The 22,741-nt window shown below is 34.6% G+C and overlaps 1 protein-coding gene across 40 annotated transcripts in view; it reads left to right on the top strand.

Annotated features, from left to right (window-relative positions):
* RIMS1 (regulating synaptic membrane exocytosis 1) overlaps positions 1-22,741 on the top strand; it is a 312,275-nt gene that overhangs the window by 200,893 nt on the left and 88,641 nt on the right. For 11 of the 40 annotated variants that reach the window (XR_014691617.1, XR_014691618.1, XM_084514968.1 and 8 more), the window contains 7 exons: positions 2,414-2,491; positions 2,802-2,915; positions 3,375-3,464; positions 9,278-9,361; positions 14,565-14,642; positions 16,813-16,884; positions 22,148-22,260. Coding sequence is in view for 38 of the 40 variants with exons in the window: in XM_084514968.1 (XP_084371094.1) it covers positions 2,414-2,491; positions 2,802-2,915; positions 3,375-3,464; positions 9,278-9,361; positions 14,565-14,642; positions 16,813-16,884; positions 22,148-22,260 (629 nt within the window). In the remaining 2 variants the exon portion in view is untranslated. Of the gene's footprint in view, positions 1-2,413; positions 2,492-2,801; positions 2,916-3,374; positions 3,465-9,277; positions 9,362-14,564; positions 14,643-16,812; positions 16,885-20,617; positions 20,801-22,147; positions 22,261-22,741 lie in introns of all 40 variants that reach the window. The other 29 variants (XM_084514947.1, XM_084514946.1, XM_084514945.1 and 26 more) reach the window with 10 other exon arrangements.

Below are 22,741 nucleotides of genomic sequence, written 5' to 3'. Positions count from 1 at the left end.
CTGAGCATCACTGCATCTGTTACATTAAAATTTAAATTTTACTTATCAGTTGTGTAATTCTCATATTTCATCTAAAAAGCTTTTGCCTCAACATTTTAGGTTTTTACTTAATCTCTTCACTCCTTGCTATTTTATCAGTTTATTGTCATGTCACACTAATTTTTCTCTGCCTCCTCCTTCTGTCCTTTTTCTTTTTGCTACTCTTTCTATAGCTTTACACCCTAACCACCTCCAGCTCTGTGCTTTTTCTTTTCCCCATTAAAGACTGTCATTTTCATTATAATTTTTCAATGACAGAGTTTAAATTCTTGCTTAATGCATGAAGTAAATATTGTATCATAAACTTTTGATGCCCTTTGTCTAGCTGCTATAGATTTCCAATTGTGTTACAAATCTACTAGCCCATCTGGCAGCTAACCAGATGAAAGTTGTGCATAGGCAGCTAGGTAACAGAGATGCTAGAGTGCAGCCCTTCCTTGCCTTTTTCCTTTTCTAATTTTTGCTCTTATTTTCTTACAATTAAGAAAAGTAACAAATTATCCCAAATGAGTAAAATAAGTTATTACAGTAATAAATTAACAACTTATGAGAGTAACAAATATAAAATTAAAAAGTTGTTAAAGTAACAGTAATGTTATACTATAAAACAAAGTACTTTTAATAGCATATTGAACGGGACTATGCAGGCAACAGAATAAAAGAGATTGACTGTTAAATATAACTCTGAGGCTTATGCAGCTTAATCCATGTTGGAATAATATCCAGAAAATTACCAGTACTCATGCTCAAAAACCCTTTCAACAAAAATTTTGTTCACACATTAGCTGCCATTTTTCCTCCTTTCTCATTCATAGTGGCCTGACAGTTATTCATGTTAGAAAGAGGATTATAAGACATTATTCCTGTTTTCTAGGCAGCTTGCAGAATAATGTCTTAATTCTTAATTAAAAAATTCTTAATTAAAAAATTCTTAATTCTTAATTAAAAATAATCTCTCTGTTGAGACAGCTTCAGCATAAAATGGGATATGTGTTGCTTCATGTTACATGAAAGAAATATTAATATGAGATGGTCCAAGCTACAAAGTCAAAATTTATGGTTAGTTTGCTTCACCAGTTTACAGTGTTATTTCTAGCTGTCCATGCTGACCATCTGTACATGATTATTGACTTAGACCAGATACAGCGGAAGGAAAATGTACCTATGCCTTAGACCAGGGAAAAGTCACAGTCCATGTCTTAGCTCACACCTAGTACTAGGTGCTAGTACTAGGTGCTTAGCTCATACCTAGTACTCATACTCTGCTACTATGATAGAATCAATATGATTAATAACCATATCTTTACTCCAGCTTTGCAACATCACAGTGATCCCTGCTAGAGAGGTCAGCAGTGATGACAGCTAAACCTGTACAACAGGAGTGGTCAAAGCTCCTCTGTTGCCTTCTCAGGCTTTTACAAATAGTAGGGTTCCCAGAAAGACAGTTGTTTTATCTGATTATGATGTAGCCAGGTTTGTAATTTTGATCTGCTGTGTTGAGATCCAAGTCCCAGTAGGAATCAAAATGCCCTGTTGGGACAGACTGCTCCTGAAGCTGGCAAACTCCTCAAGGCTGAAGGCCCTTCTGCTAATAGCACCACAGCTGTGGCCTGGTTGGGTAAATGGAAAATTTTTTAAAACCTTAACCATTGAATGTCATGATTCCCATTAGTCAGGTGCTGTCTGCCTTTACATTTCTCCCTTGTTTGCTTGGGTAGTAAAAGTTTCCTGTTCTAAAATCTCATATACTATGAGTGATGGTATCAGACAGTTGTCATGGAGAGCTGCAGTGCTGGCTGATGTAGTAGATCTCCCTGTTTTTTAATTAGCTTGTGATTACTAATAACAATTAATTAGATTTTGAAGCTGATACACTTCAATATTTAGAAATGCCAGTTGCTAATACATCTATAACTGACATTGTGGTATCACTTCTTTAGCAAGCATTTCATGCTTGACTTTGGAAGCTTGTCTCAGTTAAAGTCTCTGTAGATCTAAATAAAGCATTACCAAGAGAAACAAACAGCAGCCTAATCCTTTACGAGAGCTTGTATATTTTGATTAAAAATCTCAATAGAAGGAATTTAGATTACTTTCATTACAAGTACAAAATCTAAGATGTACTAGTATTGTCATGAATTCATGGGCTGTTTTAACAGAAGTGTAATCACAAAAATTTGTCCCTCAGATAGCTATCATGGTAGTAGAACTGAGAACATATATTGAGAAATCTATTTGTGCAGCTAATAAATATAGTAAAATATTGTGCATTTCTTTTAAGTTCTGGTCAATCTTGCCTTACTTTTATCTATCTTTTTATTTTTGGCATGTTTTTATGTTGTTCTCTTTTCTTTTCTGTTCTACCACATTCAAGAAGTTCTGTTAGGCACTATAAAACATTACCACCCAAGATGCCTTTACTAGAAAATGGTACTAATTGGAACCTATACAGGTAAGAAGTATTTAGAGTCCCCTTTAAGTAGTTAGTGACTTCTTGGGGAATAAATAGTCTTGCCTTATAAAATAAATTAGTTTTTCATATGCTTTTGGTAACTGAGAGCTAAGGGACATAATCCTAAAATAACTTCATATTGTCTAAATTAACCCCCACATATAAAAGACTTTCCATAAGGTAGTTTTCTTTACGGTTAACATTGTATGTTGCATGTTTTTTCCTTGTTACTTTCTTTTGTTTATGTATGTAATTTTGCTTACATGTCAAATTTATTTTCACTTTGTTTAAATGATTTTAATTTACAAAGCTCAACTCTTCCTGCATGTGCTAAGACCAAATCAGTGATTAGACAGGATATTTCTCTCCTTCGTGATTGCCTTAATTCACGAATACCGAAATTTGGAGATGACCTCCTGGTTAGGTAAGAAACTGAGGGTTAATCACCTCTCCTGTTTGGTATTTAATATGGATTTATAAACTAAATGAGCTTCATTGTAAAGTGATTTCACATCATATGCAGTGTATCACATCCTTTTATATTGGCTTAAGATTTACCTCTTTTAATAAGGATTTTGATTGATTGGTATTTCTCATTCCACTTTCTTACAAGTGGATGTTGTTCTGTCTCATTCAGTTTTAAACATTTCAACGGTCTTACCAAAAAAAAAATACAGCAGTCTTTTATTTGGTTTTATTTTCTAAACAAATCTTGGCACTGTCATCCAGTCAGCTCTTTTATGTTTTCCTTAATTAAATCATTGTGATTCTACATTTTCTGTAAAGAGAGCATTATTTTATGAGTTAATATCTAACATTGTATTCCTTTCTTTGTTTTCTTTTTCTTTCTCTTCTACCATTGGATGCAATGCACTGGCACTAGTGAACTACAGCCCTCCCTTGACAGGGCTAGGAGTGCTAGTACCAACTGCTTGAGACCAGATACTAGTTTGCATTCACCAGAACGAGAAAGGTATAAAATAAAAACTTATGAATTTCTTGTCATCTGTGCTGGTGATTTTTATCAGTTTTGGTTTTCTTTATATGAGTACTCTACGTTCCTGTACATTCATGTCTGCTTCGGTATTTGTAGACATTTTTGCTCCTATATTCATGTATGTTGTGTAAATTGTGTCTTGGAGCTTATAACTGCTTCTGGCTTCTTTCCTTGTTTTAGTTCAAGCTGATGTCATTGTTTGCAGAAGTCCTCAGTATGCTGATAATAACATTGCAGTGTTAAGTATTTTGATGAAGTACCACTTGATTGTTAATCTTCATCACCATTTGCTAAAAAGTATTACATTTATTTCTTGCCTGCTTTGTGGACTGCTAAAAAGGTGGTGACATAATTTATAAATTATGTGACAAAACTCATATTTCAAACCTGAATTGTAGTTTGTCTAGCGATGTATTTTCTGTAAGACATCCAGCCAAACTTCATTGCTTCTTTAATCTAATCTGCTGCATCTGCTTTTGCAATTACAAGGCAAGTCACTGCATTGAGATTTCTTTTCACTCTGTGACATTATATTAAGTCTCACATAAGTCTTAAGAAGATATGTTTGCAGTTTAAATGAAATATTGTTGCATCACTTATATTGTGTAGGCATTATATTTTATTTTCTGATCTCTAGTATTACAAAAACTTGCTTCAAAATCTTAGCTGAACTAAATACTGTTGGTGTGTTTGGCAGATGGGATTGCTCCACGAGGGAATTTTTCATCACCTGCTGTTTTTTGGCTAAGAATTATACTGTTTTAGGGGGAGATTTTAGCTTTGCTAAAGGCAATAGGTTGCCATGGACTATGGCACAATTACAATTTCAGCAGTTCAGTGTATCACAAATATGGTGGCTAATTATGTGAAATTTGTGTGTGTGTGTGTGTGTGTTTGGGGAATTTCCCTTTCCCTCCTCCCTCACTTCCTGATGCTCCTTGACTGGAACTGTGCTGTTCTCAAGCTGTGCTCTTGTTGGATAGGACTGACTCATGTCCTGCTGATGTATCTCAACTAGATCTTCACTAGTTCATTCCTTTTTAAGATAAAGCACAAGATATCGTAATATCATATCTCATATGTACCTGGTTGTCCAAAACAAAAATTTTGACAGAAATAAGGCCGCCCCCAGCAAAACACAGGATGCCATTCTAGATTTTTTATAAAATTTATAGTAGTATCATATTACTATGTGTGATAGATATATGCAGTTGTATTCATCTGTAAGCAGCTATTTAATGCAACAATATATGGATATAAGCAGTGTATGTTTTGTAGTTTCATTTCAAGATGCCAGACATCAAGCTGAATATTCAAAGAAATGGTAGTTGGCAACTGTAAAATATCGTAGTTAAAATTACATACTGAAATCCAAATCTGTCACTGATGTTAACTATGTCTATTCTGTCTTTATGATTCATCTCAGCAACTTCTGCCCACTAGGCACCAAATAGAATCAGCAGCATTTTTCATGTGCTGCTCATAAAGAGAAATGTTTAGTCTATGTTAGTGGCCTCTACTTCTACTAAGCACTAGATTTTGCCAAATTGTCTCTGATCCTGATCCAGAATATATGTCTATGTCTGAAACTTTTACATTTTTGCTTTATAAGTCCTTTAGTCAGTTAGAGGGTGACTAAAAAATTGCTTTTGAGTTGGGGTCCTTCATGGTGTGCAGAAAACTCTTTTTTATGAAATTCAGGTTTTGTACTTCCATGATGGTTTTGTGGCAAATAAGATATATGGCTTTGTCAGAGGATTAATGACAGGATTTTTTTATTTTTATTTTTAATTTAGACATAATTTTTGTTTTGTTTTGTTTTCCTCCCTAATGTAGTCTGATTTGTGGAGGAACATACTACATTTTTTTTAAAAAAAAACAACAACAACAAAAAAAAAAACAACAACAACTAAATCACCAATTTAATATTTTAGTTTGGGGGTATACTAATTTTAGAAGATTTCCTACTCCACTGTTGAATGTGTGTGCTAACACTTTAGTGTAAGAGTGTAAGATTAGTTGTCAGTTGCATGTAATGATAGAGGAGTCTAGTTTGAAGAAAAGGAATTAAGTTCAAGGAATGTAGAAAGCATTTATGTCTGTGCTGAGCAAGATTAGATAAGGTACTTAAATTACAGTAAGACACGTTCATTGATGTTACAGGTTCACAAAGCTTTTAGGAAAAGCTTTTGGAAAGCAAGTGTAATGAAACACTCTGATAGATGATCTAGAAAAGGTTGTCTAGCCTTTATTGCTGGAGACTCCTCAAGAAGAGATTATGCAACCAAGTGTAGTAGGTCCTGTTTGTAGCAAAGAGAAACACTAGGGTTTTGTGAAGTCTAATTTATAAAGCACTATATTTTAATCGGTGTATGTGTAAGAGGACCTATGTTGAAGGTACTGTTAATTGTTTTTGTGGCTTCTTTTTTTATTCACAGAATGGAGTTGTAGATTTTATTTTAAATGTAGGCTTTAAACCCTCAAAATATACAAATAGAATTCTAAATGTGTAACTATATCTTTTCTTGAACAAAATGTTAAGTATACTTACCAGTGGAAAATTCTTTCTACCCATTTTGCTCAACCTTTTGTCTGAGAGGGTATAAATTAGATTGTATTTGAGATCAAGAGATAAAGTGGTCCACTTGACTTTTTTTTTTTTTTTTTTTAAACAAAATGATGCTGACTGACCATAGAGTTCTATTTCTCTGTGTTAATTATTCAGTGAAAACACTTAAACTCCAAAAAATATAATTTTTGTCATTTGGAATGATTGGAATAATTATTTTTTTAAGATGTTGTTGTGTCAATAAAAGTTGTGTTGATCCACAAACACCTGCAGAAAAGTACTTTTAGCAATATAATTCAGGAAAATACAAGTCTTGTTGCACTAAAAACAAACAAAAAATTCCTCTTCTCCTTCTGTAAGCTATGTCACTTGAGCAAGGAAAGTCTTCATGATTTGACTGGCAAACTGACCTTGCCCTGATAAAGGCAAACTATTTTCATTAAATGAAATAGTTTGATACTGAACCTAACCCTTCATATCTTTCTCTTTGATGTGGTGTATACTAGGACATTCAAAAAGGTCCAGGCCTTACCAATTCAGTTGCACCATGATTTTTTTTTTTTTTTTTGACCTATCCCTAGTTTTTTGGTCAAAATAATCATCTTGTTGAGGTTTGTGATGATTTACAAGACATATTAGTTTATAACATAGACATAGTTACTCTCTAAAGCCATGAAAAGTTTTTGCTGCCACTGCTTTCTGTAGTGTGATTTTTCATTGTCTTCTTCACTGTAGCTCAAAATCTCTGTTTTTTTTCTGTGTAATTATGTATCATGTCCTAAAACAGCATCATCTGTGTGCAAACACTAGCCTCAAGTGAGGAAAACCCATAGGCATAGGAATTATATGCACTGTCCAAAACCGATTCAGCTGTGCTTTCTCATCATTGTAGCATCTTCCCTAGATTATCTGGTGATATTTAAGATTGTAGTAATCGTTACTTAATAATACGAAGTGTGGCTTATTGACATGAGTTTCTTATATTGAAAGAAATTATTGTAATAGTAGAATAGTAGTTAGCACAAAATCAGTGGTACGGATTGGGAATGGTTGTATGCTTTGATCCTGAGAAGTTTAGGTAGAGGACTTGTGAGCAAGTAAAACTGAAGAGCACAGCCTGGTGATGAGTTCATGTAAGACTGTCTGCATGTCTGCAAAATGTGGCCAAACTCTGTTAGACTCACTCTGAGGTGATTCACTGAAGTAAGACTTAAAATGTTTCAGAGATCTCTAGGATTTTTAATATTTGCCGTTCATTACCACCCAAACAGGATACAAAGCTGAACAATTGTCTATTAGCTACTTATAAGTAGATAACAGAACTGTTAGAACTGTCATTTGATCCAATTAAGACCGGTTCTGATGTAATGTTAATTTTTGTATTTTTTTAGTAAGTCTGAAGCATTAAGGCATTTATATTGCATGTCTGTAACAGCAATGTTGATCATCACTATTTACATTTAAAATTATGTACAGTAAAATAACTGCTTGCATTAGGTATATAATGCATCGTGTTTTCAGTTATTTTCAAACATGTAAAGGAATAGGTTATTGCATGTTTGTCTGCATTGTCTGCTCACAGTCATTAAAAATTTGGTGAAAGAGCATGTTCTCAAAGTTCATACTGCATGATGTAGTTAATTCTATCAAATGCTATTTGATACTTATAGTGGATATCAGCATATTAAGGGCTTTGAGTGCACTGATGCATTAACATTTTCTTTAACTCTTGCTTTGGAGAGAAAAATAAACTAACTGCTTACAACCTATTTTTTCTTGAAACTTCTGATCTACCTCAATGTTCAAGTGATGCTAATCTCCTTGAAAGCTTTGTTATTTGCATGTTCCATAAATCAAACCCTTTTCCTTATAACATGGACTGGAAGGATGCCTCAGAAAGTGAATATTACATATTTATGCAGTGTTTACATAAATGTTTGCTGTTTTTGTAAATTAATCAGTATTTTTTGATTTTTCTAAATTGTTACACATACACTCTTACAACCACATAACATTACATCAAAATACACAAAAATGTCAGTCTTTAGTATACTATATATATAAAATTGTTAATTAAATCACAGAATCACAGAGTATCCTGAGTTGGAAGGGACCCACAAGGATCATTGAGTCCAACTCCTGTCTCCAGACAAAATGAGATTTTTAAAGAAAATAAAATCACATAAGACACTACTATTCATTCACAATCTTGACTACTTTTTATTTTTTATTTTTTAATTTACCTATATAACAATCTGCTGTTGTGCTGCAGGGATACTGGGAAATTATCAGAAAATTAAGTTGGATGCATATGCTTTTAATATATATTTTTACATTAAAAAACATACTTGTACACAAATATGTGCAACCTTAACCTTTTAATCTTTCTGATTCTGCAAGAGAACTTTATTGGGACTTTACTGGAACTTTATTGTATCAGTGCTGCCATACTGCTCTAAAACTTGAACTCTGGTTTGTTCAGCAATACTTTGGTGCTGAAATGACATATGTGCTGCTGCTAGGAAAACTTCAAAGGGAACAGAATATGAAGAAACAATTGCCTTAGGTGGTTGTGGTTAAATCACTTCTGTGATATATATATTTTTACTCAAAAGTGTAGCTCTTAAAATATGCAGAATTTCTTATTAGTAGGCATACAGTACATCCATTACAGTCAGAGCAAGACATCTCTATAAGCAGATGAATGGAACAGAGAATGACTCTCTCTATGTGTTCCAGAAAATGGTCACTTTATGCCTCAGAATTTTTCATATAATTCACAGTCCCACATTTTTACCAAGGATGCATTTTCAGTACAAAGAGTTAGGAGAGATTAGTTTAACAATATGCCAGCTAGCAGTCAATAGAAAATGCAGTCTTTGCAAAGCTTCTAGAATTACAATTTTATATGGAGATGATAGGCTTTTAGATAGTCTAGCTTTGGAGAACATTTGAAACCTTATGGTACACTACATGAAAGTTTTAAATTAGTTGAAATTCTGCTTCTTTGGGAGCATATTCTCTTTGTTTCAGCTGAAATAGTTGTGCAGTAAGCAGCTGTAAGAATAGTATACCAGGAAATTAGAAAACAGAAAAAATAATTAAATGACACACTTTCATTACTTTTTGGGGTATTTTTCCAGTCCCAAATTGCTTATATTTAATTATATCACGAACTAAATATCCTGTTTTTTTCCTGTTTTATTGAACGGGCAAACAGGGGTAGATGGTCCCCCTCCCTAGAGAGGAGACGACCTACTAGTCCCAGGATTCATATCGAGCATGCATCTCCGGAGGATGACAGGTACTAGGCAACTCCTCCCAGTCAAAAAGTGGCTTACTGCATCTTGCACTCTCAGAGGAGTACACTAAAATTTAAAAGTATGCATGTGTATAGAGAGAGACCTTTAAACTCCAGAAGCCCAAAATAAAATAGCAGCTTTAGATATCATCTCTGCATTTTGTTGAACTGTTATAAAGCACCTAGGAAGTAAAAATTTTCTGTTTGCCTTAGTAGTTACAAGCTATTTAATAAGATGGCTAATACCACTGAACATCATTTCTTAATGTTCTTCAGTCTATTTTTACCTGCTTCTGTAAATGGTGATGGCATTTTCTCTGTGGTGCTTTATAATATGATAATATATCTGTTGTAGAGCCTGTTGGTTTTTTTAGGTGTCTATTTTAATTTTTATTGTGCTTTTTGTTGTTGTTGTTGTTTAACAAAAAAAAAAAAAAAAAAAAAGAAAAAAAAAAGAGCCATGATATGTTGGAATTGTTGGAAGTTTTGGTAATACTTACTAGTTAATGTATGTAAAATTGGTAGTGTTCTTAAATTCTGTCCTAAATTAGGATGGTCGTCATGGAACAGGTTTTCCTAACAAGGTAGGTTTTGTTAAAACCACCAGATCTTTAAATACACGTTAATGTTGAATACGAACTATGATTAATAGAAGTACCTTTCTTTATTTTTTTTCTTGTTATGAGCTTTCTACTCTAATTAGTTTTGATGTTCCATTGTTTTGACAGTAGTAATTTTTTGTATCTTTTTTCCTGATAAATCTATATTATTTTTAACCACACATCGTATTTCTACTGAAATGTAAATTTGACATTTGCCCATTAACTACTGTAACGATTTTTGTGTTACAGTAAATGAAAGGATGCAGATGTTTTGTGTAAATAACCTCTATATCAGTAAACTCTTATGAAGTTGCTCTTAAAACTGTGAGGCAGATACATGGGTAAAACTTTTTCAGTTACTTTAAGTGCCAGTGGTTTTGTTCTGCTTAAGAATACGTTTAGTAGTAGTAGTTACATTTCTACTATAATTTATCTTGTTTGCTTGATATGGGGTATATTCTGCCAATACAAGCTGTAGAGAGTGTGAAACTTGTAACTATGTTTGCATAACATTTCTCTTTGTACTAGAGAAATTAAAAAATATAGAATTAAACTTGTGAAAGACTATTTCAAAATTGGCCTTTTTACAGATAAGGCATTTCTAGGTATTTTACCAACATTAATATTAAGCCCTCTTATGGGATAGCTATTAACAGCTTACAAATGTACTTTGTATGTTTGGAGCATTTAAAAACTAATTTTTCTTCACATTTTTCAAGTTGATGGAAAGACTGTTTTTGACTCAATGGATCAGATGATGATAAAACCTAATTGTCATTGATTTGATTAGAATTAAATCATAATCATATATCAATGAAATTAGGTTTTCATCTGAATGCTGCCATTCTTAATGCAGAATTGTGAGCCTTTTTGATGTCAGCCAAAGTTCTGCAAATGTATTAAAGGCTGAAATTGTCTAATACGTCTTAGTAAACATATTGCAGTAAAGCATCTGGAAAATGTAGACTATGTTATTGGCAAGTTTCTGAGTCAGAGAAAAAGCAGTCTAATTTTCTTTGTGAAATCAGTCCTTTTATGTGGTCGGAAGTCTTGTGGATAATCTAGTCACCCAGTGATGCAGCCAATGATGAACGTAGAAACAGTTTAGATTAACCCCAATCCTGATGATTTTGCAGCCTCACAAATGAACTTCTCCCTGATTAGCAGAAGTTACAAGAACATTGGACTTTTCTCATTGCATACCCAAAATGCACAGTTTAGAATCACAGAATCATAGAATGGTTTGGGATGGAAGGGACCTTAAAGATCATCATAGGTTCCAGGAGGACCTGATCCATGATCTTGCCAGGCACAGAGGTGAGAGCGACTGGCCTGTAGTTCCCTGGGTCTTCTTTTTTTCCCTTTCTAAAAATGTTTCCCTCTTCTAATCAGCAGAAACTTCCCTCTTCTAATCAAGCAGAAAACCGGAACGCTACGACTTCTCAAATATGGTGGATGATAGCTTAGCAACTACATCCACCAGTTCCTTCGGGACCCATGGATGCGTCTCATCAGGTCCCGTGGACTTGACCTTCAGGCTCTTAAAATGGTCTCAGATTTGATCTCCTACACTGGGCAGTTCATCATTCTTTCAGTCCCTGTCTTTGCCTTCTGAGGCCTGGGCTATGTGTCTGAAGCTCTTGTCAGTGAAGACTGAGGCAAAATAGTCATTAAGTACCTCAGCCTTCTCCATACCCCAGGTTTCCAGGTTTCCCATTTCCTTCCAGAGAGGGCCCACAATTTCCCTAGTCTTCCTTTTATCACCAATGCCCCTGATTACTGGCTGGAGTGTCTGGCCTTCCTTTGTGCTGCTGTTCAGGTGCACAACCCTGCTCCAAGCTCTGTTGCTGACACTGGCACAGATAGTTTTGCTCACTGCTCTGGAATACTTTAACTTCTCTATTCCAGAGGCAAAAAGGTCAACTAAAGAAAGGTGAACCTTGTGGAGCTCAAGTAATGTTTTTGAATTTGAACCTTCTTTGCCATTTGGTCACCCTCTGAGGTGAAGTGTTTTCTCCTGCCATCAGCCACAGACCACGTGGCAAAGGGCTTTCCCAAGGCACGCCATTCTACACAGTTCCAGAGAAACCATAGTTTTGCTGTAAGGATTGTCAGCAAATGAATTATAGTAATCCATGTTTAAAGTCCACCTAGCGTGCAGAGTAGCAGTGAGGGAATCAAAGGTGCTTCACCTATGTAGAAAATTCTTATCTTTTAAGTTTAGTTTCATTCTGATTATCTCCCACACTTTCATTTGACAGTTGGCCAGTACCACTCAGTTCTGACATTTTTGTGTTTTATGTGCTTTTATCAAATTGACAGCTGATGTAGTGGGTGTCAGGGAATGAGTATCTGATGGATCAACAGGGATAACTAACTAACTGCTTATCACCACTTTCAGATCATATTTTCGCAGATTAATTGACTTTGACAGATGTCATCTTACACTTCATTTGAGTACATTCCAGAATTATCTTACAAACTGGTCCAATTTGCATATAGGGTGCTATCAAGATCTATTCCTGAGTACATTTCTTAAACATATGACATGCATTATTTCTAATTTTGGTCATTTAAATTCAGTATTCACAGCATGGTATCTATTGAAAATTATTCATGATATAAATTTTAGTAAAGATCTTGGCAATATTATTGTTATTCTGGAAATCATTCACTTTCTGTATCTGAAAAAGTGACACGATATACCTTGAAAAGATGTTATACTTGTATTTTAGTGTTAAGAGTTAGCAAGTGTTTGGTTAGTATTGTGTTTTTCTTGACCTTTTATAGAATAGCTTTTGGTTTGAATTTGCCAGCTTTATTGTTAGGATTTTTTGTTTGTTTGTTTGTTTTTATACTAGAAAATAGAATTTGAAAGTCTCTCTAAAGTGAAAGACTCTGGTAACTGGAGAACTGTGAGACTGTGAAATCATAAGTAGAGTTAAAAACAAGGAGAATGAGAGTTGAGCATTTAATGGTAGGTGGGAATTTTATTCAGATTGTTCTTTTTGAGAAGTCTTTGTATTAATTCAGCATAAAAACAAGATAAAATAAGCCTTTTAGAAATTATTTCTCATATATATACAAGAAATAATCATGATATAATAATAATTCATTAGAAGTAGGTTTAGCTGTTGCACGCATGTACAAGAGTACATCTTGAAGCAGCAGGCTGGTACTTCTGGTACATTCATAAAGAGAACTTGTGTGTGCTGTGCACTGCCAATGGCAGGCTAATTTGTCCTGGATGATTATTTCCTATCCTTTCAGCAACACTGTACCACTTAAATCATGGAATCAGTCTTGCAAGACATGAACTGAAGTGCTAGGAACAAGTGTTATGAGCTGCCAAGATTTGAGAGCAGTTGTGACCTCCCAGTTCACATACCACGTAGATCCAGCCTTTCAGAAATCTTTAGGAAAATCAGGAACTATTGAATGTGACATTTTTGATGACTTCAGGCTTTTTTTTTTATAATAAAAATGTCATTTTGACACTCTAGGAATAGTAATTTTTCATTTTGATAGGAATACTATTGCATTTCTGTCTGTAGATTTTGTTTATACTCAACAACAATAAATGTTTTGAGGCTCATGTGTCTTTTGCACGTGAACTGTGAATAGCTTTTCTGTATATATAATATATCTATTGTTCTTGTCTGTGTATAGAGTAATGATTTATTGATCAGTGATTTGTTATGACATTTGGTACATTTAGGACTTTAAGAGGAGTTTTAGCATTTGCTCAACATTTTGGAAGTATACATGCAAATTTAATATGTACCCTAGATTATTAGTACACTGCAAATTTTGCTGAGTTTACTCTTATATTGATCAAGAAAAAGAAAATGTTTTGTGTGATATATTCCATAGCAAGCTAATAATAAACCAACATGCTAATAATTTCTATGCCAAATTAAAAGCTGTGAACACATTCAGATGTTCTTTAACGGCTTCAACAGAAATGAAAATAACATAGGAATTAAAAAATATCCTGGACACAATTTGATTTTTTTAAATTGCTAAGTTATTCTGCATTTACTATTGAATTATTATTGTTACTTGTGACTGTAGTAGAACAGTTGGTAATAGAATATCAACATATATGAAATTTGCTTGTGTTTTCAGGAGAATTTTATAATGTAATAGCAAAATATCTTTTTTTTTTTTTTTTTTTTTCTTCCAAACTCCTAAGGGGAAGATGTATATAGGTTTATATATTAGTTTAATGTATCATACTGTAAATTTATTCTCAGGAAGGATAATGTCAGCTGTTAAGCAGCAGTGTTCCTGTTCACTGTGTAATGCATACATGCTTTTTAAAAATGTGTTGTGACTCTCATTCTTTACTTAATTGCATCTTAGTTTCTAATATCTAATTATTCTAATATCATGTCTCAAAATTATTTTAAAAGTCTTTTAAAGTGCATGGATTAAGTCAGCAGAAAGGGAAGTGAGAAATACAGCCTTACCAAGAAGATAGTGCCTTAATGCTTTTGGTTTATATATTTGACTGCATGTCTCCACCTTCACTGCATGTGACCATCTCTCTGTTTCTGCTCATTCTGTCCAAATTCACATCCATGTTTCCAAATTTTGTGAAGAACAAGGACGCTGGAGTCTTGCATTCCAAAACAGGACAGTGTAGACCACCTAAGTGCTAAACCTGGAGCAGCACAGAGGTATCCTTATTTACTCAAATCATAGTTCCAAGTAAATGAGGTATTGGTTATAGTTACACACTGCGAGTATCTTCTTCATATGCTCTGTTTAATACTTTCACATAGGTTTTTTTCTCTTTATATATTTAAGTACATGGTATGCATGTATTGTTCATAGATAATATTTCATTCCATTTAAACTACATTTAAGAGGTAAATTTGAATATGACATACATGTCCTTTTTATCCTCAGTGCACTCTGAGCATTTTATATAGGCATGGAAGTACAACTGTCTGTAAATATGTACCCACTGGTGTCCAGATAGAGCTCAAGCTGAGTCACTACTGCACGTGCTGTAGCATGCTGTTGAGCTATACAGAATGCAAACAGCATCATCTTAGCAAGGGGAAGGAAACAGAAAGGAAGATATTATTTTAAACATATTTCTAATGTGTGCTGCTTGCAGTGACAGCACAGTGAACAGAGAAATAATGATGTTGGGCTCCCTACTGTTTATTACTTTGCCACTTTTCACAGCACAGCAATTTCTACCCTTGGCTTTTCCATACTACAAAGAGGAGTCACTTTTTCTCCATTTCACTTAATGCCACAGTCTAAGCAAGTGACGTAAAGGAGTAAGGGGAAAATAAGTCCCCTAACAAACCAAAGAAAAAGTGACGAGCCATCGTTTGGGAGATCATGCTGCCTTCGGTGGATCTAACCATAAATTCAAATACTTCGCTCACCTTATGTCTTAGTCAAATCTGCAGCATTTAATGTGTGTTTCCCTTTGTATCCACCTTGTACTCGATGTGGTAAAGAAAAAAGAAGAAAGTAAAGGGAGTATACTCCAGAAAAAAAAAAAAAAAAATCTAGAGAAAGCTGTTTGAGGATAAGGGAGTTTAAAATTTTTATTCTAAGGGATTCTTTTTTTTTTTTTGTACGAAAGTATATTCTTGTTAAAACTGGAAAGAGGTCACTGGTAGTGACCTCTGCTCATATATAAAAAAAGAAAAAAGTCTTTTTATTTTTGTGCAGTTTTTGCTTCATACAACGATTCATACTGTGTCACAATATAATAGTAATCAAATATTACAGTGAAAATACACTGTGATTATATTCTTTGGGTATAACTTGATACTACAACTGTTGAGGTATCTTCCAGTTCATACACTGGGTTAGTCTTCATAACCACTGAGGTTTAAAATTAAATCTTTATTCTTTAATATTATTTTTACCTACTTTTTTTTGCCCACAGTAATTTTTTTATGTCTAGGTATAGAGGTTGATTATATGATTGTGAGTTTCTTACATGTTTCTTTGTCATCTTTCCTGTGTAATGTTCAAGTTGGGGTTTGTCATTGTTTCTGATCTAACAATGAGTAATCATCACTCCACTTTTTTGGCCACTCCTGAAACTTCATATGCACTTTTATTCTGAAAGACTAACAAACACTGATGATTATCAGAGATTCAAATTGTAAATTTTAATGTGTAAATGCTTGTATTAACATAGATAGTAATGGAAATTTTGGAACACAGAGGACTTGCTGAGATTTCCATGACCTAATTAAGGAAATGAAATAAACTTTTAACTTATTTGCATCGATTAAATAAATAAATAAATAAATGTTTTAAACCATTTCTCAAAATCTTTAACAATTTTTAATAGAATGAAATTTTTGATAAGCCAAGTTTTTATTAATAACTTGACAGTGTTAGTTAAATCTGATATGATGCAGTATTTGTTTTGATTTTGAAATTTAGATTTAAAACCAATTTTTAAAGTTTGTATTTTAATATTACTTGTCCTTTCTGCAACTTTTTTTTTTTTTTTTCCTGTTGTCTACACTGCGTTTGTTTTTCTTACTGTCAAGAAAGACCCATTGTGTCTAATCAGATAGGGGCTGTAAAATGGGAGCTAGCTGCTTATGCAGTCAAGATTAATGATGTCTCCCTATTTTGGTACCTCATAACCTTCATACCATCAGCTCAGTCAAAGCTAATCAGAGCCTTGTGCATTAAACCCCAAGCTCACCAGCCTGTTCATGAAAAAAATTTTTGTCACTTTTCCATCTGTCAAATGTTACTGTTATTACCTTTGCAATACATTAGTAAATATGTAATCTTCATATTTTTTGTATTCTTTTTCTTCTTTGTTTATTTCTTTTCTGACATGTCATTTTACAGGCAGTCCAGAAAAGTGGAAAGATATAGCAGCCAAAAACAAACTAGGAAAGGCTCCACAACTGAAACAGAAAGGTAGGATTGATGAATGATTAATAAACACCTGTTATGACTGAATTGATTCTGGTGTTCATAATATACAACTAATACTACTGTTAAAGCAAAAGCTGTGTACCAAAAGCTATGTTGCCTTAATTTAAAATATTATTTATATTATCTATATTATTATCACTACTTCCTGTGTTGCTCTACATATGACATTTTTCTGGTAAAGACTGTCTGTGCATACATTTAGTAATGAAAAATATGAGACCCATTGCCACTGTCTTGATTTCTGTAAGATGAAACTTGGACATACACAGAATGTTTTATTATTGTGGTACTAATCCCTTTTTGTTTTACCACAGATTTTTTTTCAGAAGTCTTGTCTATTTTAAAATAACTTTAAAGTTGAGAAAATATATAAGCAGATTAGTAATTCAAGAGGTCTCTTATCAAATGGCAAATGAAGAATAAGTAACTGCAAGGCACAGTGTACTAATGTTAATTAACAACTACAGTGCAACTGAAACCATATATGCATACAAATAACAGTTTCATATGTGCATTTTACCTGGGGAAAGACATCTATATTCCAATATAGTAGTTTTACTCTATAATATAAAATTGCTAAATTCCACATTTAAATACCCATTGAAAAAAAATGCAAGCTGTCATTACATAAAGTTAATAAGAACACTGAGGGTTTACCTTCTCTACCATTGAATTTGCCTGTGCATGCATTATCATTGTAACTTTTAGCTTTTACAGTATAGTAGTAAAAGGTTGTTATTTTTTTAAGAAAAAAAAAAAGTGGGAAAAATAAGAATACATACTTAATTATGAGTTTATCTAGTTAAGCCCATGTGTTGGCTGAACTAAGAGCAGTGAGGAGGACTGAGATTCTGCCTTTGCTAGAAGCAGACCTACGTTATCTTGATGAGCAGAGGAACACATCTGTTTACATTGTGAGGGTTGAAAAGCTTCTATGAACACAGAGACACTTCTGGTTTTGAAGAAAATGCACATTATCTAGAAAATAAATTCACAACTTTTATTTTATATTGTTGTTTCAAGGATCAGGTTATTGTTCCTAATCTAAAAGCAATGGTTACACTTGTTTCAACAGCCCAGTTTCTATTTCAGTTTACACCAGAGACATCCCCTGACTTAACGGCTGAAATCCTTGCTGTGTTTCAACCAGCATTTTTTTTCTATTTTATTTTTCCTTCTGTCCTCTGAAGAGTAAGGGAAGCCCTTGGGGCTGAGGTTGCAATGGCCTCACAGTTGTTGATAACCATACAAATTGTACAGTTAAATGTGTTGGCAAGAGGCTTGAAAGGAGAATGAGGTAGGAGAGGGATATGAAGTAAGTGAGAGGGAAAATGGGAATGTAAACATTAAATGGAAAATATAGGAACATATGGAATAAGGAAGGAAAAGAAAATGTAAGATTATAAAGAAGAAAATGGTGGCAAAGGAAAGAGCAGAGAGTCTGAGAGACAGTGGAAGAGTAGGAAAGGAAATCCTGTGACATATGAGATTGGAGGAATCAGTGTATCAGTAAGTGTTTACATTTCAAACCTGATATTTATTTCAGTGTGTAAACTGAGGGCATTTTCTTCAGATGTCAAGATCCTTGCATAGATTAAAAAACATACACCTCACTAAAACAAATGTTCTTTTCACTAATCTCATTGTATGGCTGGTGCGAATTATAATATTGAAAATTAAATTTCAGCTACTGCTGATGGTAGGAACTGTGAGGTGTTTGCTTTAACAGCAAATGGGCTCTACCTCTAAGCGTGTAGTTATGTTTATGAAATAGGTTTTTAGACATGAGCAGTGTGTTTATTTGATTTAAATTACCAGCCTAGCTGTGAATTTTCAAGAGTTGTTTCACAGGGTATTTCAAAGCCTCTTATAATTGTAATGCTAAATGTCACATGCATTTGAGGATTTAATGGATTGGAACTTTAGTCATTCCTGTGCTGAGATAAATTCTTTTCCCATTTTGTATTGATTAGTTACAAGAGAATTCCAAGTTATCAGGTAGTGGTAATTTACCTGATGTTATTCATTACCTCAGGTACAGTATTTATCTGTACATGCAAGATATTACATAGGACCTTGTGTCAAAAGCGTGCTGGATTGGCAATGCTCTCTTAGTTTTAGTTTTTCTTCATAGTTTTTTATGTGGAAGGATGTGTGTTTGCTTTCTTGTCGGATTGTTTTGTTTTTTAAATTCATGCCATTGAGACATCAGTCTAAAGAGAAGAAAACCTGAGTTTCCTTGTGGGAAGGCAGAGCTGGAACCTGTAGGATTTCTCTGTGGTCCATCACCAACTGAGTTATAGGTTGGCTGTTTGCTGTGTTACCTTCCTCTGGGAGGAGCAGTCAATGAGATACATGCAGATGTGTTTGCTGCAATCTTACTGCTCACCAGGTGTCATTTCTCTCTCAATTTTTCTATCCCTAATTCCCCTTCTCTCCATACTTTTTAATTTCTGTCTCATTCCTTAAGCCACACACCAGGTTTTGTCTCCCATGCTGGTTCCTCTTTCTCTCATTCTCCTAATCAGTGTAGACTTCTTCTCTTCAGCAGCTGATCTTTCTGCTAGACCATCAGGGATTACATTGACATTTGGACCAAGCAGGCCTTTTCAGGACTCAGCTCATCGCCGTCATCTTAAGCATCTCTTAGAAGCAGGGAATCTCTGTAAGAGTGTTTCTGTTACTGCCAGGGCAAGCCAGGAGTGAAGTTTAGGAAGTGTTAGGGTTTAAGAGAGCATATAATAAAGGGAACAGAATCCTATTTTTGTAGCACTGTGACTGGACTTCCATATAAGCTGCCACTGGCTTTGAAACCAGATCTGCTTTTTATCCTTGGTGTAGACATCTGCATAAATGTTGTCTCATATACATTTTTTTTTTAATTTATTTTTTTATTTTATTTTATTTTATTTTATTTTATTTTTAAGGATAATTTATAAATGTATGATAGTTTTATGAACTAGACAGTCCCTTGGTTACTCTGCGTTTTGTGTGAAAGATGTGCTGGGTGTGTGCAGGGGCATTTCATATGTCTGGAGAAATTAAAAAACAAACCAAACAGTGAAATGCTATCACGAGATGGCTTTATGGTAATTTCTGAAATAATGGATACAGTATTATCATTTACAAAATGCTGCATTGTTGGGAAGCCCAGCAATAATAAGAAGGGCACAGTAAGAAATTGACTTTGTCACTCTCCAAGCCTGAAATGTTTCAGATTATCTTATACTTGCAACATATGCAATTATTAAACTGCCAATAATTATGCTGCTAATTATACTAATGTGATTAATAATTTTACTGAATATTTTAATGATGCTTTCATCAGTGTTTCTTCAGAACTCTATTTCTATGTTGGGTCTCACTGCAGAAAGATACATGGAGTACTAGCTTACTCTGTGCTAGTACTTTTTATCTAAGTGTTGTTAGCTTGTGTTCGCTGCTTGAGATGCAGCTAGAGTTCTTGGCCAGATTTCTGCTGTATTCAGTGCAGTTCAGCAGTTCCACAAGCAAGGGGATGTGTATCTGCAGCAGTGAGTGTTCTGCAGTTTATCCTTTTGGAAATGGATTTATAATCTGAATTGATAACTTCAGTCTGAAATGTGCGCAATGGCCCTGCAGCCAGGGTTTGCAATGTTCTTTGGTGGAGGGGGGCATGGGACGGTGTGCCTGGAGCTAACAACTGAACGGTTTCTTTTTGGCCCTGATGTTTTAGGGGTCTGCTACCATGTCTTTCTAGAAGGGGACTTCCAGCCCCACGAACGACTGAACAGCCAGTCATTAGGGGAAAACATCACACTCGCTCAAGGTCGAGTGAGCACTCTAGTATCAGACCCTTATGCTCTGTACATCACCTAGTGCCCGGAGGGTCGGCGCCACCTTCTCCACTTCTGACAAGGTTGCTATTACATGTCCAGCACAGCTTTCATGTTCTGCCTCCCAGGTGTCAGTGTGGTGTTGTACTTTCCTGAGCATACATGGCGCGTTCACTCATTCTGGCACTGTAGATTATCCTCTCTTCATGGTATTTACACTCCTCCCATATCCTTTATGCTGCCTATCTTCACCATCCAGATGGTACTTCTTCCCGTTGATCTTAAATAGCTATGCAAAAAAAGTTGGCTGTTTCATCCCTCCATTGTTGTGTTTTGTTTCATATCCATCTGAAAATTATCAAAGTATTTTGCTTGAACACTGTGCAGGAAATCACATCCTTCTCTCACTTCTAACTCTCAAAGGGAAAGTCGGTTGATCTACGTAGTGTGAAAGCTACCAGTATTTTGATTTTCTATGAATGTGTCACTTAAAATTGCAAGTTACCTACCTGTACACTTAGCATAGCAGATAAACTGTGATTATGCACTCCAGTGAGTGTGATAACTGGCAAGGATGTTGAATTAGAAAGTTGTCCCTCTCAGCAATCTCCTCCTTATCACCTTTGCTTTGCTTTCTTAAACTTGTTCCCTAATTATTAGGAGGGGCCCTATTGCTTTTAAATGCAAATTTACCAGTGTTCCAAAGGTGCTTGATGTGTTAAAGGTGCTGTATGTGTGTGTAAGAAGCCATGTAGCCAAGGTGCTCTGAAATAGTGGTAGATAGAATTTAGCCAAAGTTAAGGAGGTTAGAATATTTGCTTAGGTAAGAGTATTAAAAATCTTGGGCTGTGAGCACATGCATGCACATACGCACAATTTCTGTCTCACACACAGAAATACCAAGGCTGTGTTTTTGTTTGTTTGTTTGTTTGTTTATGTTCAGGGGAAAATAACACATTATCCCAAGACATTAGATGCTTGTTGTCCAGTTCTCTGTGGCCTTGTGCAAATTAGTGCATCAGCTCAAAGGGAACACGGAAGTTAGTAAAATGGCATTTTGTGGCATTTTGGATTGTCTTTGTGTCAGTGCAGGAGAACAGTTATACTCCCAAATTGTGAGTCGTAGTCATAAATGGATCTTAGAAAACTGCTTTTAGTTCAGTGGTTTTTGAGTAGAACTTTTTAAAACAACGACAGCAAAAAAGATGGAAAATTTTTGTCCTTAGTTGAAGGCAGTTAGAGAAGATACAGGTGAAGCCATGTGAGTTTGCTAGTTATCCAGACCTGAATACATGCATATGGCATACACCAAATGCAAACTTCCTCAACCCCATCTTCTCTATATGCAATTCAATATGTGTTTAAAAATTTAGACTATATGAATTCTCTTCCTTTGGGTTATTTCACTTTTATGTTCATTTCATCTGCAGAATACATCAACAAGGAAGTCCCACACAGTCTCCTCCTGCAGACACGTCCTTCAGCAGTCGCAGGGGAAGACAGCTACCGCAAGTTCCAGTAAGAAGTGGCAGTATAGAGCAAGGTATCAAATAATGAGCGTATGATAGCTCTAACTCTTTGATTTTTTACCTTTCTTTACTTTACTTGAAGTCTGCTTTCATAACTACATGTTAAAAGCTGTAATTCTGCCAAAGAGAAGAGAATGAAAGCATATTTGTAGTCTGCAAAGTCCAGAAGATTTTTAACTGGTGGACACATGGTTTAATTGCCTTAATTTTCTAGTAGCTTTTTATATTTGTCTACTTTAAAATTTCTGTTAGAGCTGTGGTGGTTTCCATGGGCACATCTAGTTTGTATTCAGACAATGAAATCAGAGGCAAAGATTTTGACAACATTTTGACAGTGTTATTAATGTATTATTTTGTGGTTTATATTAATTGATGTGCATTGTTAACATAGATTAATGATAAACAAATATCATATTAACAAACATACCTTCTGGAGTGAGACAGATTCAGTGAGTCTGAAAGAATAAAAGCAATCACCACAAGAAATGTGAAGGC

Source organism: Aythya ferina, assembly GCF_964211825.1.
Source record: "Aythya ferina genome assembly, chromosome: 3".
Taxonomy (NCBI): domain Eukaryota; kingdom Metazoa; phylum Chordata; class Aves; order Anseriformes; family Anatidae; genus Aythya; species Aythya ferina.
Note: the sequence above shows the minus strand (reverse complement) of the source record. Positions and strands in the feature narration are given on the sequence as shown.